The sequence below is a fragment of the Pipistrellus hanaki genome, assembly GCF_964339955.1.
Source record: "Pipistrellus hanaki genome assembly, chromosome: 9".
NCBI classification, from domain to species: Eukaryota; Metazoa; Chordata; class Mammalia; order Chiroptera; family Vespertilionidae; genus Pipistrellus; species Pipistrellus hanaki.
Window position 1 is genome coordinate 78,342,796 of NC_140511.1, and position 18,451 is coordinate 78,361,246.

Below are 18,451 nucleotides of genomic sequence, written 5' to 3' on the forward strand. Positions count from 1 at the left end.
TGCAGCGGATGGAGCTGCCTTCTGCATCCATAGTTCCAGAACTCTGTCTGGGGGACCAGGGCTGCCTCCACACCCCTCCTGGCCCCCCACGGAATAAAGGTTTCCTCTCCTGGACCGGCAGATGACCTCACTGGGCTCTGTCCGTCTCTTGCTTTCAGAGAAATGACAGCTTATCACACAGCATCACCCCTCACCAGGGGACTGTCCCCATCGTCCCTCATGTCCAGCCCCCTCCCTGGGGCCACCCGCCTGCCTGCTCACACCTGTGTCCCCGGGGCTCAGTAGTTCTGAACCTCCCTGCTCCCGGGAAGCTTGTCCCCACACCCACCCCATCCCATGGCCCCATCGCCTCCTCGGCCTGGCCAGCACCCCCCTCTGAACACACCCTGCCAGGGCGGGCGCCCCGGGGCAGTGACCCCGGTCCGGCTCCGGGCTCTGTAAAGCACATTCCCTAAGAGTCTGTTTCTATCTGGAACAGCCCCTGGCAACAAGCACCTCTCAAACAGCCACCGTCAGCCTCCCAGCCAGTGCCCAGCTGCAGCCGAGCGCATCTGGATCCTGTTTCAGACCAGAGCTGAGGCTCAGATGTGGGTGAAAGCACTTTCCAGAGGGGCCCCCGCAGGGGGAGTCCGGACGCCGGGGCTGCGGCCTCCGTGGCGCCAGGCCGGGAGAGGGCCGCGCCGGCGAGAGGCGGCGGGTTTGGATCCCTGCAAACAGCCGGCCCTGCCCCCCACTCTGTGGACGGGCAGGTGGGGTGCGGAGCCTGGGAATGGGGTGGCCGCCGGAGGGAGGCAGGGACGCAGCCTCCCCGGCTCCCGGGCGCTCCTGCTCGCCAAGGGCAGCGGGACGGCGGCGCGTCCTGGAGGCCGAGGCCAGGCCGGTGGGTCCTCGGAGTGACAGGCGGGGGAGCAGCTGCGGGGAGCGGGCTCGGCGCTGGGCAGCCCCTGCAGGGCCCGGCCTGGGGACTGCCTCCTCTCCCGGGAAAGGGGAGCGGGCTCTGGGGAAGGGGCTTCAGGCGCAGGTGCCAAGGGAGGGGAGGAGAGGGGCAGCCTGTGCGGTGGGGGCTCCCAATCCCGGGGCTCAGTCGCTGCTGCTGTCTTTGGCAGGTGAGGAGGAGGCCGGGAGCGGCGGGGAGGAGGCCTCTTGGACAGACAAGACCAGGAGGCGAAGCAGGAAGAGCCGTCCCTCGCCCCCGCCCCCTCCCCGGCGAGAACACCTCTGCACACGGGCAGCCAAGCGGGACCGCGCACAGCGGCCGGGGTGACAGCTCGGCAGTGCGTGTCCCGGTGCGGCCCTGTGAGCCCGGACTCGCCCGCCCCGGGGACACGGCGTCTTCGGAGAGCGGCTTCTCTCGCTGTCTCACCGAGCGCTCCCTGCGCCGGAACCCATTCTGCCAGGTGACTTAAAGGATTAAAAAACAGCGACCTGGTGAAGAGGAGGGGGCGAGAGCCACGCAGAGCCTCTGCAGACGTTGGCAGAGGCAGCGAGAGGCTGGCGGGATGGGCGCCGGGCCCTAGGGCATGCCGGGGGCACCGGGGCCCGGGACACCCGCAGGCCGAGCACCGGGGCCGGGGGCTCCGCCCGGGAGAGGCCAGCCGTGCCCGCGGCCCGGGCCCTGCAGGATGCGGCTCTGGACCCGCAGCCCCGCCTGACCTCCAGGAGCCCCGAAGAGCCAGCACCGGCCTCCTCCCCGCACGCCGGGCGGCCCAGCGCCCGGGCCTGCGGTCTGCACCCCGAGTGCCAGGGCCACCGGCCTCCTCTCCTCACGCCTGGCCTAGGCCCACCTGCCCCCCCGCGCACATCCAGAGCGGCCGCCCCAGCAGACCAGCCTGTCAGCGAAGGAGGTGAGGCGGGCAGGGGAGGAGGTGCGTGGGGAGGGCGTACAGACCCAACAGCGGGCCCGCCCCTCCCCAGGCGGGTCAAACGGGGCCTCACCGAGCTCCCAGGCCTGTAGTTCCACCCACCCGTCCACACATCCCGGGAGGGCTCACTGCTGCCTGGCGGCCGTGCTGCGAGCTCTACTCCAGGGGGGTGGCCCAGGGTGTGGTGGGTGGTCTCTCCCGGAGTCACTGTGGCACCCCTTCTGTCTGTCCTCAGAGGCAGGTCTGGCTTTGAGCCCCTCGGAGTTCTGCCCAGAGGGGGCAGCAGTGAGGCCGCGGGGAGCAGACCTTGGGTGGCCTCGGGGCTGGCCGAGGACCCAGCCCAGGCCCCGCCCCCGCTGGCCTTGGGGCAGCCCCTGCTCGGCTTCCCGCTCAGCCTGAGAAGGCAGGGAGTGCCAAGACGGATGGGGGCCGCGGGCGGTGGTCCCCAGGCCTGGACCCCATGGTCTGCCGGGGCTGGGCCTGCGGGGGATCAGGGGCCCGTCCGGTCTCCCCATTCCCAGAGGCCAAGAGGGAGGACTCGAGCCGCCCCAGCACAAATCCTGGCAGCCGGGAGCGGAGGCGGTGCCGGGCGGGGCAGGGAAGCCCGATTCATTAACAAGATGGAAGATGACGCTCCCCGCGTGCTTCCGGGGAGAGGGGCTGATTTACGGCCGCCCCGGGCTGGGACATCCATCAGCGCCGCCTGGCGCGCTCGCCGGCGGCGGGGGCATTAATAGTGCGTTATTAGCCACCAGCGTGAAGGATGCCCTGCGGCGGGGCTGTTTGCTGTTATTTATCGTGCAGGGGCCAGCCCGGCCGTGGGGCGGCCGGAGCCTTAGCGTGGCCCCTGCCTGCCTGCCTCCCTGGTGCTCGGCCCCCTTCTCCCGTCCCATCAAGGGGCTGAGGCCAGGACGGGAGGGAGCGGCTGGCTGTGGTCCCCCAGGCTGTCCCCCAATTATTTATGGGGAACCTGTTCCGTGCCCGCTGTGCCTCGAGAATGGGCTGGTGGCTGGCCTTCGGGTGTGAGCGGTGTGAGCGTGGGCCCCGCCCGTGCCCCCTGGAGTGCGCTGCCCTCTGGGCGCTGGAGGCCGGGCTCCGCGGGGCGGTGGCCGGAGTGTGTGAGGGGCCGGATGCAGCGGGCGCTCAGGCCGGCCATTCACTGCCACGTCCTGGGCTGACCCAGCGGGCCAGAGGGGCTGACCCCGGCGGGGAGAAGCAGCCCCACGAGGCCCTGCTTCAGCCGGACACTGTCCATCATCGCCTCCCGTGCCAACCCCGGGAACGGCTGAGCGTCGGTGCCCAGGCCGGAGGCGGGCAGGCGAGGGCTGTCCATGCTGCCGGAGGGTTCTCTGTGGACCATCCATCCCTCTCCGGGCCTCGGTGAAAAGACGATGATCTGCGAGACCCCCTCCACGCCCAGCTCCAGCCTGTGCCCGTGACCAGCAGGCATCGCCAGGCCCCGTCGTTCCGGCCACCCGCTCCTCTGCGGCCCCGGCTGCTGAGGAGGCCGGCGGGGCAGGCCCAGGGGACCCCTGCCCTGTTCTCTGGGCTCTCCAGCCCTGCAGGCGCTGCCCCCCTCTTCCTTCCTCCCAGCCCCCCCAGAATAAAGGCCCCCCGGATCCCCCTCCGACCTCTGAGGCTCCCCAGGGCTCCTTTTCTTTCCCAAAAGGAACTGAGCCTAGGTCTCGGCAGCTTTGCTAAAAACGCACGCCCAGAGGGGAGGGTCAGGTGCAGCACCGCTCATTTCGACACCGGAGAGAAAGACGAAATTACACACACGTGTCTCCTTCCTCCCTCCCCCGCCTGGCCCCGCACAGGTTCACGTCGAGCACTGTTATCAGTATAATTAACTCCGAGCCCAGATTTTAAAGTCTCATTTCTAAACGCGGTTTACGTTCTCAGGTTCGGGACATCCCGGGCCGGCCCGCCCAGGCGGCCGGGAGGGGAGAGGAGCGGGAGGTGCGTTTTTTTAGTGAATTTGCATACCTGCCTGCAATTACCGCCGTGATAACTGCTGATGCATAATGCATGCCGCATGAAATTAGAAAAATAATTAACTTTAGGTTTTAAAGGATCCCTACCCTCACCCCCACGGTTACACGTTCTCCGTGGCACCAGAGGACGGCTCAGGCGTGGTGGGAGCAGCGCAGGGTTAGAAGGGCCTTGTGGGCCGTGGCATCCAGCCCCCCCCCCCCAAGGAGGTGCCTCCCATGGGCACAGACCGGCCTGGGCAGGAGCCCCACTCAGTGCCATCCCCGGCTCCCTCCTCACCGGCCCTCACCCTCCTGGACCTGCAGGGAGAAGCCCAGGGAGAGGATGGCTCAGGCCCCAGCTCACAGATGCAGGCCTGAGGCCCGAGTCCACGCCCGCTTTACAGGGAGGGGGCCCCGGAGGTGCGGGGGGGGGGGGGCTCCCTGGGCAGAGAGGTAGAGCTGCTCCCCCCTCCCTCCATGGGGCTTACCCCGGGAGGGGGTGCCGGCTGGTGAGGAAGGAAATGTGGGCCCCCCATTCTTTAAATTTTGCTGAGGACCCATCACAGACAGGGGGTGCCCCTGCCTTTCCCTTCCTGGGGCTCAAACGGCTGCTGTCCCCCAGCATGCCCTGCACCCCTCGTCCTGCCTGGGGCCTGCTCTGCCAGTGGGCGAGGGCCTGGCGAGGTTTAGGAAAACAGTTCTTCTGGCGGCAGGGAGGGCCTGGAGGGGCCCGGGAAGGGGCGAAGGGAGGGGGGAGGATCGTCCTCTGTCTGCCGCTTCCTGGCCCCGTGTCTGTCCTCCCTCTAATGAGGCAGCCAGGACGAGGGGGCAGCCGCCCTGAGTGGCCGTGGGAGGAAGCCGAGCCCACAGAGGCATCGCGGCCGGTCACAGCCGGGACTGGGCGGGCGGACTCTAACCTAGCGCCCTGCGGGCCTCTGTCCCACAGGCCTTTCCTGCAGTCGCCGCCTGAATTCTCAGATTCCTGGCGGGGCTGCTGCCCTGGAGGCACAGGGCCAGTGCTCCCGCCCAGCTGGGGAGGGGCTGAGGAAGCACAAGGGGAGGGGGGCCAGCGCTTATGGAGGCTCAGCAGGCGGGGAGCGAGGAAGGGGCTGGTGGGAGCAGAGGACAGAGACGAGCAGCTGACACAGAGCCTAGGCCAGGGGCCGGGGCCGGGGCAGCGGGAGCATCAGCAGCTGTGACACCTCCGGCACACGTCACACCAGCTGGCCCTCACGAGGGGTGCTTTGCACACAGGATCTGATTGCACCCTCCGTGGCCACGCCCGTAGAGGAGGAAGCGGAAGCTCAGAGAGGGCACGCATCCTGCTCGAGCTCACACAGCCTGGAGGGGGCGGAGGCCGGGCTCAAACCCAGGTGTCCCTGTCCTGGAAGATGGCAGGAGCTGGTAGCAAATGCCAAGCATGGTGCCCCTCGGCGGAGAGGGGTCTGGGCACCTCGGGTCTGAGCCACCTGACTCCTCCCCGTCCCCGACCCCCAAGAGCCGATCAAGGACCGTGCTGTTCGTCACGGAGCCGGCGGGCCATAGCCCACACCTGCTGACCTCCGAGTGGCCCGTAAAAGCCAGGGGATTGACCGGGTTAATCTGATGCTGCATAAACCATCCTCACGCGGCAAGGGAGTGCAAAGGCTGCTGAGCTCCTGGGCAGTTCATGGCTCCTCCAGCACGGAGTGCTGCCCCCACCCCCACGCTCACCCCCACCCGCCCTGCTCTCCCGGAACCAGGGGGCCCAGGGGGTGGCCTTGGGGAGGGGGTAGCGAGGAGACTGCAGCCAAGATGGATGAGGCCCACAGACAGGGGACAGGAAGGCCTTGGGTCCCGGCCTCCCGGCCTCCCGGGTGCTGGTGGGCGATCCATCAGGCAACTCTGAAATATGAATTTACACTCCGGCACCGATGCCGGGGCCTCGGGGGCTGCAGGCTGCGGCCGTGAGCTGCGTGGGCACCGGGAACGGACTTGCGTGCCAGGGAAGGCGGTGGCTGGCCTTGCCTTTGGCCTCCACGAGCCTGCCCCCTGCTCAGGGCACTGGCCTGGAACAGCAGGGCACAGGGGCCACCGCACCCCTTGCCAGGACTCGGCCTTGGCTCGAAAGGGGAGTGTCCTCTGACCATCTGCTGGGGCCCTAGCAGAGGCTCTCCCTGGGCTTGGACTTGACCCCTGAGACCAAGGGGGTGGCCCCTGGGCAGACCTGCCCCTTGCTGTCCTCAGCCCCTGCCCTGGGCCTGGCCCTGACCCTCTGCTCCTACGCAGCTTGGGCAGGACCTCCAGCTCCATCGCCTTCGAGGGCTGGCTCCGTGCAGAGGAAGGACAGGGGCGCAGCTAGAAACCTGCCGGCTGTGACCCTGTGACCCTGATAGCCCCTCACCCCGAGCCTCAAGCCGCTCGGCTGTAAATGGGACAGGGACGTGTGTGTGGGGGGGGCAGGGTGAAGGTACAGGGTGAGGGTACAGACGTGCGCCTGTGAAGGGTGGTGAGGTCTGGCGGGAGGGCTCCCCCTGCTGCCTGGGCTCCCCCTGTCCTCCAGGTCTGTGGGACCGTTCCCTGCCCCGAGCCCTGTCTGTGAGCTGGGCCAGTGCCCGCCGGTCCCGGGTGGGAGTCAGCGGTCAGTGAGGCTGGGCAGCCTGGGACTCCACGCTGCTCCCGGACCTTAGCCGGTGGCTCTTGGTGCCGCCCAGGGCAGGACGGGCTGGTGCAGGGTGCGAGGCTCTGGAGGGGGGACGAGAGGGGCGTGGCCAGGGCGCCGGGTCCGGGAAACAAGGACGCAGGCCAGTCGGCAGGAAGCGAAGACCGCCTCCATGTCCGGGACGGGGGTCTGAGTGCGGTGAGGACCGTAGCCGGGCTGGGGCCGAGGGCCGGGGCTGCAGTCCTCCGTCCCTCAGGCCAGGGGGTGCCGGTGGGGGGAGCTGGATGCTGGGCCTGGCCCAGCGCCCCCTTTCCCCCTCTGGCCCCAGTGCGGACCCCCGCACCCTTCCCCTGATCCGCAGTTGCTTCCAGCCAGGTGTCCTGGGCTGGCCCTTGACCTGTCTGGGGGACGTTACAGCGCACAAAGGCGCTGGGCGGGTCAGTGCATTGGGGGGGAGGGAGGGCAGGATGTCAAAGCCTGAGCTCGCTCCAGAAGAGCTGCAGGCTGGGCAAGGCCCCGTAAATGCAAACGGGGGGTGATGGGGAGATGGAGATGCTGGCCCAGGCTCCGCCTTGCCACCGCCTCAGTGGCCTCGACGAGGGTCACACCCCCACCCCTCAGCTCTCTCCTCTGTCAGATGGGAGTGAGTGAGAAGGGCTCTGGCCTCACGGGTGCTGGGAGGACTGAATGACTTCAGGATTCATTCATAAAGCGCTCGGTGAGGTCTTTATGACAGGATGAGCTGCCATCCCACCAGGATTGAGTCACACGTGGCCAGAACAAGTGGCATATGGTATGGGCTTAACACACATCTGCTGGGGGACTGGATGGCCAGATGCCTAGATGGATGAGTGAGTGGGGATGGCGGGCAGATGGATGGATGGATGGATGGATGGATGGATGGATGGATGGGTGGATGGGTGGATGGATGGATGGGTGGGTGGATGGGTGGGTGGATGGATGGATGGGTGGATGGATAGGTGGGTGGCTCAGTGAGCGGGTGGGTGGGTAGAAGGATGGGTGACGGGGCAGGTGGGAGCTCCACCTGGCATCAGGAAGCCTAGCAGAGGAGAGGGCATTGGAGCCTGGTCCTGACAGGCGAGGAGCCGTTTGGTGGACGGAGGAGAGCAGCTCTGATGTCGAGAGAGAGACAGAGGAGGGAAGACAGGGCGGGGACACGGGGACACGGGGCCGCTGGGCGCGGGAGGGAGGCCCCACACGCTCCTGCCTGAACGTGTCCGGCTTCTGCTCTGCACACGGGCATCCGAGGGGCCACTGCGTCCGCCCCGGGAGCCTGTGTGCGCCTCGGCCCGCGTGGAGACACCTCCCCCACCAGGGCTGGAAGATAATTTCTCTTTAATTGATTTTTTTACCATTACGAACAGTGAAATCACGAGAAAGGTCTCGGCTGCCGTTTTTCCATTTGTGAAAACTGGAATTACAGCTCCGGGCAGTTCCCTCAGAGCACGGGCCCTCCCTCCCCTGTGCGTCTCATTTCTTTAAACGTGAGAAGAAGGAATTATGAGTCTGTACATCCAAGCTGTGTGGCTTTGGGAGGGGGCGAGGGGCGGAGTGACCGCCCACAGAACGCAGAGCTGAGCCACTTCCGATGGAGACAGGTTTCTGTAAATTCGCGAGGCAGCGGCTCTGTTGACACCTTCTTCTCTGTAAAACACACGCCTGACACGGGCACGTTTCACCACCAGACAATGAAGCGCCTGCTCCCCGCTCCCCGGGGACGGCGCCGGCAGCTTCTTGGCTGCAGGTTCTAGTCCCCCCCCCCCCCCACTTTGAGCTCCCAGGCCTCCCCGAAACCAGCTCTCTCTGCGAGCCCTGGGTCCGAGCCAGACTGAGTTCCTCACTCCAGTGAGAAGGGGCTCGGGATCCATAAAACACGCCCCAAATCCATCCCATCGACACGGGCGGCCGCGGTTAGCGCGCACCGTGAAGCCGGGTGGGTGTGAGATCGATAAAGGAGCCCCGCCCGAGCACAGCGTCCCGTCCGGGAGGCCCGCAGCCTCCGTCTCACCAACAACGTGCCACCCCCCTGAGGCTTAGAGGTCGCCAGCGGTCGCCAGTGTCCAGCCTGAGCCGGAGCGGTCCCCTGCGACATCACCCTGGCACTCAGGGGCCGGGTGCCCGTGCCCCCAGGCGTGGTCTCTGCCCTGCCCCCGCCCGCAGCGCCTCCCGGCGGCGCCCTCTCACCGCGCGTGTCTTGTGCTCCTTGCAGGTGGTGAGGCCCCCGGTCGGGTGAGGCCCGGTCCCCGAGGCCGCCGCCGTCCACCATGGTGGTGGCACTGCCCACCGCCACTGCCACCACCACCACCGCGCCCGCCGCCGCGGCGACGGCCACCGTCGTGATGGCCGCGGCCGCCACGGACCTGCGCGACTGGCTGCTGCTCTGCTACGGGCTCATCGCCTTCCTGACCGGGGTCATCGACAGCACCACCTGCCCGTCCGTGTGCCGCTGCGACCGCGGCTTCATCTACTGCAACGACCGGGGCCTCACGGCCGTGCCCGCCGACATCCCCGACGACGCCACCACGCTCTACCTGCAGAACAACCGCATCGGCAGCGCCGGCGTGCCCCCGGGCCTCAAGGCCAAGCTCAGCGTGCGCGTCATCTACCTGTACGGCAACGCGCTGGACGCCTTCCCGGACAACCTGCCGCGCTCGCTGCGGGAGCTGCACCTGCAGGACAACAACGTGCGGGCCATCGCCCGCGCCTCGCTGGCCCGCCTGCCGCTGCTGGAGAAGCTGCACCTGGACGACAACTCCGTGTCCACCGTGAGCATCGAGGAGGACGCCTTCGCCGACAGCCAGCGGCTGCGGCTGCTCTTCCTCAGCCGCAACCACCTGAGCAGCATCCCCTCGGGGCTGCCCCGCGCGCTGGAGGAGCTGCGGCTGGACGACAACCGCATCTCCACCATCCCGCTGCACGCCTTCCAGGGCCTGCGCGGCCTGCGGCGCCTCGTGCTGGACGGCAACCTGCTGGCCAACCAGCGCATCGCCGACGACACCTTCAGCCGCCTGCAGAACCTCACCGAGCTCTCGCTGGTGCGCAACTCGCTGGCCGCCCCGCCCCTCAACCTGCCCAGCGCCCACCTGCAGCGCCTCTACCTGCAGGACAACGCCATCAGCCACGTGCCCTACAACACGCTGGCCCGCATGCGCGAGCTGGAGCGCCTGGACCTGTCCAACAACAACCTCACCACGCTGCCCCGCGGCCTGTTCGACGACCTGGAGAGCCTGGCCCAGCTGCTGCTGCGCAACAACCCCTGGTTCTGCGGCTGCAACCTGCTGTGGCTGCGGGACTGGGTGCGGGCGCGGGCCGCCGAGGTCAACGTGCGCGGCCTCATGTGCCAGGGCCCCGAGAAGGTGCGGGGCATGGCCATCAAGGACATCACCGGCGAGATGGACGAGTGCTTCGAGGCGGGCCCGCAGGGCGGCGGCGGGGCGGCCGGCGCGGCCGCCAGGACCACGGCCGGCGCCCGGGCCTCCGCCACCACGCCCCAGGGCTCGCTCTTCACCCTCAAGGCCAAGCGGCCGGGCCTGCGCCTGCCCGACTCCAGCCTGGACTACCCCCTGGCCACGGGCGGCGGCGCCAAGGCCCTGGTGCTCCACGTGACGCCCCTGACGGCCGACTCCGTCCGCATCACCTGGAAGGCCGCGCTGCCCGCCGCCTCCTTCCGGCTCAGCTGGCTGCGCCTGGGCCACAGCCCGGCCGTGGGCTCCATCACCGAGACCCTGGTGCAGGGGGACAAGACGGAGTACCTGCTCACGGCCCTGGAGCCCAAGTCCACCTACATCATCTGCATGGTCACCATGGAGACGGGCAGCGCCTACGCGGCCGACGAGGCCCCCGTGTGCGCCAAGGCGGAGACGGCCGACGGCTACGGCCCCGCCACCACCCTCAACCGGGAGCAGAACGCCGGCCCCGTGGCCGGCCTGCCCCTGGCGGGCATCGTCGGGGGCGCGGTGGCGCTCGTCCTGCTCTTCCTGGCCCTGGGGGCCGTCTGCTGGTACGTGAGCCGCGCCGGGGACCTGCTGGGCCGGGACCGGGCCTACCCCCGGGGCGGCCACAAGAAGGACAGCTACATGGAGTCGGGGACCAAGAAGGACAACTCCATCCTGGAGATCCGCGGCCCCGGGCTGCAGATGCTGCCCGTCAACCCCTACCGCGCCCGGGAGGAGTACGTGGTCCACACCATCTTCCCCTCCAACGGCAGCAGCCTGTGCAAGGGCGCGCACGCCGTCGGCTACGGCACCACCACGCGGGGCTACCGCGGGGGCGGCATCCCCGACGCCGACTACTCCTACAGCTGAGCCCGCGCCCCGGCTCCCACGCCCCCTCCCCGCGGCGACCCCGCTGCTGCGCCCACAGCGAGGAGGACCCCGGCGCCGCCCGGAAGCCACGCGCGGGGAGGGCTGGCCGGGAAAGGGTTTCTTTAAGGATGGAAGACGGGCGGGGGCGGGCTGTCGCTGCTGAAGACATAATTTATACCGAATTATGCCGGCTGGGGAGGGAAGGACTAAAAATAACGCTGCAGGCGGGGCCGGGCGGGGTGTGTTCCCCGAAGTGGAAAGATACTACCTGCACCGCGGCCGTGGGCGTCAGGGCCCGGCGGAGGAGCCGCCCTGGGACGCGGACGCCCGCGCTGGGCCCGCAGGGACGGATGGGGCGTGTCCGGGCCCCTCACCCGGGAGGGGGGGGAGTTAGGGCTTTTTCCTCCGTCTCCTCCCCGCTCTTCCCACACCATCGCCCTCGCGGGTTTTCAGAAATATCGCGTCTTTTACTGCGTTCTTTGAACTGTGATGGAACTGGTTAAAAACTAGACTCCCCTTTTCCTCTCGGAACCCTCTCACGCCCACGGGCCCGCGCCCGCCGTGGGAGCCCGGGCCGCTGCGGCCTCTCCGGCCGCTCGGATTGCGTCCATCGGCACCGCGAGGTCGCGTCTCCGAACACGGACAGGGTAGCTGGAGCCGCGGCGACGGCCCTGACAGCACCTCCCGCTCCGTGCGCACCATTTCTGAGACAATAGAGTCATGAACATGTTGCTTTCTCCTAACGTCAGTGAGTGAGTAGACGCGGGGTGTTGGGGATCGGAGTGGGGTGGGGGGTGGGGCCGACGCCGTTCCTAAAGGCGGAGGCGTGACTGAGCTGGACGGGTGGCTGGGATGCTTTCCGTTTGACCCTATCTCAGGTCGGCCAGAGCTGGGCCGTGCTCCTTTCCGATAGAGAAACCTTTAACTGCCAGTCCCCCCCCCCCCCCCCCCCAATGCAGTCACCTCCGTAGCTCCTCCTCTGTGCTCTGTGCTTCCTCCTGGGATGGGCGGCTGATGCGGGGATGGGTTTTATGTGTGTTTCCACATCCGCTGATTAGACCTAATGGTTTCCATGGCTGCTCAGCCACCAGCCAGAAGAGGACAGAAATTCTCAGAAAGCCCGAGAGGCAGCACTCCCAGAGCAAAGCCCTCAGCAGTGCCCACCAGGGACTGTCTCCCGAGAAGCAGGCGGCCCCCAAAGGCGCTGCCCGGCCCCCGCGGAGTCCAGGCTGCGTCGCTGCCTCCTCTGTCACCGACGGGCAGCGTGGCGAGCAGTGAGATGAAAACGATGATGAAACAACGACAGCAAATCTGGACGGACGGGCGGACGGGCGCCCGGGGTTCTGCTCGGGAACGGGGTCGCCATCCGCCAGCCTGCCGCCCGCCCCCGCACCGGGAGAGCGAGGCGCTGGCCGGAGGGCAGGGCGGATGAGAAGGCCCGGTGGCGGGCGGCGGCGGGTTCAGAGGCCTCCGCTGCTCTGACCAAAGCCACAGGCAGGAGGCGAGACCGCGCAGCAGTCACAGGGCCGCTGGGCGGACGGCTCGGTGGACATGAAGAGCTGCTGCTGGCCTTCGGAGACAGGGGTGGGCAGGAGGGACACAGACCCGCTGCGATGGAGGAGAGAGCGGCCAGGCTCGCCTTGGCCCGGCCGGAGGAAGGTCCCGTCGAGTGGGCTCCCAGCTCCCCAGCCCAGGGACAGGCCGAGGGGCATGGACGCCTTGTGTTAGAAAACCATCCTTTTCCCCTTTTCCTGTGTCCTCCGTGCCAGGAGATTTTCCAAGCCTTAATTCCACGTGTGTGCGGGATCTCAGACACAGGCTTGTGCCCATTCCTGCAGCTCGGAGGAGCGGAGGGGCCGCTGGGTGTGGCTGGGAGGAGGGGGGCGGGGGGGAGGGGCTAGGGGGAGGGCACTGGCTGGAGGGCGGGCGCCCACGGTCTCTGCTGTTTCTGAAATGAGGTCCCCTCCCCCTAACACCCCTCCTGCCTTCCGCCAGCATCCCAGGAAAGCTGGTCCCTGGACACCTCACTACCCGCCCGCAGGTCCCCACTGTCAACGTGCTAGTCCCCACCCCCTCTGGGTCCTCCCTCCTCCTCTCCCCAGGCCGGCCGAGGTCGAGTCATCCCTCTGAGGCCATGAAGGAGCCCGGGGACAGTGGGCGGAGGGGGGGGCGGTCCGGGGGGCTGTGTGTAGGGAGGGCCTTGCAGGCCTAGAACCGGCCTGTGCAGAACCCTTTCCCCCAAAGAGCATTAAGCAGCCCGCCCCCCCAGACCCCGGACAGCCTCCCTCTCCTGCTCAGCCAGGGCTCACGGGCTCAGAGCCCAGGCCCTGCCTGACCCCGCCGTGCCCCGTGCAGCTTGGCCCAGCCAGCGCCCTGGGCCCCCTCATCTTTTCTGCCCTGAGCACCCCAACATCTTCCCAGCGTTCTGTCTGACAGCGGGACCGGGATGTCCACTGCCTCACGTCCCCCCGAGCCAGGCAGGGCCTAAAGCCAGGCCCACTGTGCGGCCCCCGCCCTCCAGATCCAGCTCCCCCCAAACTGGCCCATAACACGACAGGATGCTCCGGGCCCGCCCCCGCCCCCCTGGACGCGCGTGAGGACACAGGGCCCGTGAGGACGAGCCGGGCCTGGGCCGCCACTTCCGTCCGGAATCCGCCTTCGGCGGGTGGCCCACCTGACCCGGCAGCCTCTGACCGGCCAGGACCACCTCGCTGGCCTCGGGTGGCGCGTGCATTTGCGGCATTTAAGGCAGATTTAAGGCAAAAAGGGAAAAAGCCCACGACATCTCTGTGGTCAAGTGGTTTACCCTTCGTGGTAATTAGATGTAGCGATTGGACTCTCTTTTCTATTTCATGGCAATTTTCCTTTAAATTTCCCCTTTAAAAAAAAGAGGAGAGGAGGCAGCAGGGCCAGGCGAGCCATTTGCATTTTGCGAACGAGGCCTCGGAGCTCGGCTCAGGCGCGGGCCCAGCGTATGGAATGCTGAAGAGATCGCTAAGAATAAAGCCTATTAATTAGTCATCCTCATCCCAGGCCTGACGCACACCAAAGCCGCTTTTCCTCCCTCCCCGTCCTTTCCTGGGCCCCCAGGCAGCCTCCATCTTCTCCTCTAAGCGGGCTGGCCGCCTGGACCGCCGCCATGGCAACAGGCTGGGGCCATCCGGAGGCGACCCCGCCCGGCCCGGTGCTGGGCCGGGGAGGAGCTGGGCAGGGGCTCTGGCTCCGGGTGATGCTGGCAGAGGAGGGGACAGCAGCAGTGGCTTCAGGGGCCCAGGCTTCCCCCCCACTAAAACCGGAAGGCCATGCCCGCCTTGTGCCTCTCCCTCCTCCCCTGACGGATCCAGGGAAGCCCACCAGCCCCAACTGGGGGAGCCCAAGGCCAGGCAGAGTGCGGAGGGGTTAGGGAGGGCCCCTGAGAGATACAGGGAAAGTGTGCTTTGCAGATCCTCTGCCTCTGTTTCCCCTCCTGTAAGTGTGGGTGGGCTGAGGTGGCCTAGCCTCACCCGGGAAAGCTGGGCGCTGCAGAGACCCCTCTCCTCGCTGGGCCTGCGATTGGTGGGTCCCGTACAGGTGACGGAGGGCCAGAGCGGAAGGGGCAGCCAGGTGAGGGATGCCTGCGGGTCATGGAGCCTGGGACTGCATCTGAGCCTCCCTCCTCCCCTCCCCCGCCAGGAGCTGGGGACCGAGGGGAGGACACCCCACCCCCAGGAAAACGGCAGCACGCGTCCCAAAGCCGGCCCACGGCACCCCGAAACCTGCGTCTGCTGGACGCACCAGGAGGACTGGGCATCCGAGGCAGATGCTTATGAGAAACAAGGAAAATGGATGCGGCAGAGGGGGAGCGGTGGGGCCGGGGCGCCTGCTGGACGGAGGTGCACGGCAGCCGCACCCCCCAGGACCAGGCCGAGCTCTCGGGGCCGGGGCAGGGCCAGGGTCAGCCGCGGGCGTCCGGTGAGCCCGGCCCCCCTGCATCCGACGGCGCAGGTGACGGCAGCGGACACCTGGTGCTGGCCGGGCGCCAGGCCGATGCTAACAAGCAATTCACAGCCTCCCGCACAGGCAGAGCAGCCTCCTCCTTCCCGAGGAGGGATAAAGGGCTCGGAAATGCAAATCATGGCCATTTACAACCACGCGCGTCTGCTAAATTGATTAGGAAAGATTAAACTCCGTGGAGGTGAAGGAAAAAGGTATTTTTCGAGTTTTATGGGCCTGCCCCCAGTGGCCACACGTGGAGCAGGGCTTTGCCGGCCGGCGAGGGGCTGCCTCTGCGGCTGCGGGGGTTGGGGGTGTGTGGAAGGGGGCTGGGGTCAGGGAAGGCCAATCCACCCAGGCCGAGCGCCCGGCGGGCATGTCAGGGTTGATGAAGCTGAGGCTCCAGCATTTCCCTCGGAGAAACCCAGTCTGCCTCCGTCCGGGGCCAGTGCTCTGGCTCTAAGACAGGGGGCGCTCCTGGGCCCTGGCAGCAGTCATTCCGAAGCTGTCCCAGCCCCCAGCGGAGCCTCGACCCCTGCCCTCCAGATTCTGTCCGCCTGCGGCGGTCACAGTGAGGGGAGGGGGTCGGGCCAGTCCCTCAGAGAGGACTTCCTTTCCGTCCCAGGACGGGTGTGTCTCCGATCCACCCCTCCCCTGCGGTCCGGGAAAGGGGAGTGGGCCCGGCCGTAAAGGCAGGGAAGAGAAACTCCATCCCAGCAGAGGAATCAGGCAGTGAGCGCCCCGTCACTGGGAGCAATCAAGGGCTTGAGGAGGCTCTGGAGGGGATTTTCCTGGTTCTTGGGCTAGAAGGTCCTGGTCCCCCCTTTACGCCATCGTCCCCGGGACCCTGAAAGGGAGGCACGGAGGTGACCGCTGTGCAGCTCCGGGGACCGGCGTCCTCTGAAGACCCTGGCCCAGGCCGTCCCCAGCCCGACAGAGAGCCCTGTCCCCCGGGGAGGAGGCACAGACAGGGGTCCGGGCAGGGGGCTCAGAGGGGGCCCACCCCAGGCTCGGCTCGGGTCCCGGTGCCTCCCAGGCCTGCTCGCAGCCCGGGTCCCGGCCTCGCTGCTCCCAGCACCGTCCCACCGGCTGTTTTCCTAGCTCCCAGCCCAGGCTGCCGCTCAGACATCCATCCCGCGCTGACGGCTGCCTGGGGCACTGTTCACTCTGCCGTTTTAAGCAGTTACGTTTCCTTTGAAACGTTCCAAGTGCTTGCCTGGAAAACGCACGTTTGCTTCTTTAAAAACACTCAAGAAAGGTCCCCGGGCTCCGGTCCCTCCTCCTTTCCTTCCTCCTTTCCTCTCTCCCTCCCTACGCCGCCTCCTTCTCCCTTTGCATTTCTGATGCATTGTTTTTCTCCGGTTTCCTCCAACGTGATGGCTGGGGTCAGGCCCCGTTCCCACCACAAATGGGATTTGCAGGCGCCCAGACCCCGAGGCCGCGGGGGCCAGGCGGCCCGTCCTCACCCCGGGGAGACCGTCAGCCCCGGGGCAGCTCCTGCCCCGCCTCCCGCCGGGCCGGGGTCACCGAGGTGCCCTCCTGTGCCGGGCGGGCAGAGCGGGCATTCTGCGGGGGCTCGCCCCACCTCCTAGCAGAGCCAGCCCCGGAGGCCCCCAGCCGCCGGAGCGAGCAGGGCACCCCAACCCGTCCTTCCTGCACTCCCACGCCGCCCCCACGCTGAGCGGAAACGCTGAGCCCGGAGTCCTCGCAGGAAGGTCTTTGCTGTCACAGCCCTAAATCTCTCAGCTGTCGGGGACAGCGGCTCGGCGAGGCGCCAGGCCCCGAGCCGCCCGCGTCGGGTCACTGAGCCCAGCACAGCGCCTGGCACACGGCGTCTCCGTCCCCTCCTCCCGCCCGCGTCTGCCCCCAGGCTCGGCACCAAGGCCTGGGCAAAGGGTTAGCAACCGCCACCCCCACCGGCACCTGCCCCTGGCAGCCCGGCAGGCGAGGGGCCTCTCACTCGGCTCCCCTTGGACCCACCGGCCATCAGCTGGGCCCCACGGGGAAAGCCAGCCACTGGGCGGGGTTCGCAGGCAGCTCTGTCAGCCGAGCCTCAGGTGTTGACAGAGGGCGAGAACTGGGTGTCCCACCTGTGTGACCTCGGGCCACCCGCCTGGAGGAACTAACCAAGCTTTCTCCTCAAGACCGAGAAAAACAAAGGCCCCAGGAGCCGACAAAGCCACAGCCGGGCTGCCACAGGCTGACTCCCTGGAGCTGGCGGCCCTGCGCTGGGGACATGCCTGCAGCGTCCAGAGGCCACCCGTCTCTGGCTGGTCCTGTCTCTGGAGGTTCTGGCTCCCCGGGGCAGATACAAAACCCTGAAACTAGCCTTAGTCTTTTTTTTTTTTTTTTTAAATACGTTTTTATTTATTTCAGAGAGGAAGGGAGAGGGAGAGAGAGAAACATCCATGACGAGAGAGAATCATGGATCGGCTGCCTCCTGCACGCCCCACACTGGGGATCGAGCCCGAAACCGGGCATGTGCCCTGACCGGGAATCGAACCGTGACCTCCTGGTTCATAGGTCGATGCTCAGTCACTGAGCCACGCCGGCCAGGCACTAGCCTTAGCTTTTTTTACCTGACCCAGCATGCCACAAGCCAGCACTGGGCCCGCTGAGACCCTCCCCCTCCCCCCGGGCGCCAGACTGCAGTGTGTGTGGGGGGGTCTTTGGACGAGGAACTGGTGCCTTGCAGCTCACAGAGATGCTGAGAGCCGTGGGGAGGGGTCTGGACGGCCCTGCACGTGAGGTCTGTCGTCTGGAAGGGGGAGTAGGGGGGGCGATGGTGCGGAAGGTTGGGGAGGCTGTGGGGGTGGAGGGGTGTGAATGTGGGGAGCCAGCTGGCCGGAGCGGACGCCGCTCATGACGGGTGTGAACGGGAGGCGAAGGGGAAAAGTCCACTGAGAGAGACCCCGGCGGGTGCCTCATCTCCCACAAGCCTGTGAGCGAGGTCCCTTCCGCGGCCGAGGGACCCCTGCCCAGCCACCCAGCCCCTCTCCCGGGCCCCTCCCCCTCCTCCCCCGCAGGATCAGCCCCATCGGCCCCTGGGCCGCACACCCGTTTTTCTCCTGTTTTTCTGAAGGGCAAAGCAGCCTCGGGGGTTGGAGGGAGGGGACCGCCCGGCGGGCCGCCCGCCCGCCTCGGCCGCCGCCCTCCCGGCCTCACACCACAGAGGGTTTTGGAAACCGACACGCCAGCGCCCACCAGACCACGACACAAACCAAAGTGCACTGCGCCCCCGCGGCTCCGTCCTGTAGGTGCCTTGAAACGTCCATGTCGACACGAATGTGATGAACTATCTGGTCCTATTTTCTGTTTGTCTGTTTTCATATGAGACGTCCGAGTCCACTTCCCTTGTCCTTTCTTGAAATAAATAGATTTAACTTTTACCTCCGTCTCGTTGCTGCCTCTGTCGCACCGTCTGGACGCCCACCCGGCATCCCGGCCTCGCTCCCCGGGGGGCGCCGGCCCAGGCGGGGCGGTGGGGTGGGGTGGGGGTGGGGGGTGTTGGATAGAGACTCTGGGTCAGGGCACCATCAGAACCAGAATGATTCTGCCCCAAAAGGAGAGGGACCTCTGACCCCATCCCACAGGCCTCGAGGAAGGAGACCTCCCCTCGAGGAAGGAGGGACTCCAGGTGGAGACGGGCGGGAGCCGTGGGTACTCGGATGCGGGGCT

At 67.4% G+C, this 18,451-nt stretch overlaps 2 protein-coding genes across 10 annotated transcripts in view; one reads left to right on the top strand and one right to left on the bottom strand.

Annotated features, from left to right (window-relative positions):
* Positions 1-18,162, top strand: part of FLRT1 (fibronectin leucine rich transmembrane protein 1) — a 61,237-nt gene extending 43,075 nt beyond the window's left edge. The window contains exons 2-4 of one of the 4 annotated variants that reach the window (XM_084895861.1): positions 1,107-1,844; positions 3,532-3,702; positions 8,707-18,162. In XM_084895861.1, coding sequence (XP_084751987.1) covers positions 8,762-10,801 — 2,040 coding nt within the window. In that variant the 5' untranslated portion in view covers positions 1,107-1,844; positions 3,532-3,702; positions 8,707-8,761 and the 3' untranslated portion in view covers positions 10,802-18,162. Of the gene's footprint in view, positions 1-1,106; positions 1,845-3,531; positions 3,703-3,764; positions 3,980-8,706 lie in introns of those variants that run through there. The other 3 variants (XR_014796027.1, XM_084895860.1, XM_084895862.1) reach the window with 3 other exon arrangements.
* The window catches only part of MACROD1 (mono-ADP ribosylhydrolase 1), a 115,758-nt gene that overhangs the window by 73,986 nt on the left and 23,321 nt on the right, over positions 1-18,451 (bottom strand). The window lies entirely within an intron of this gene.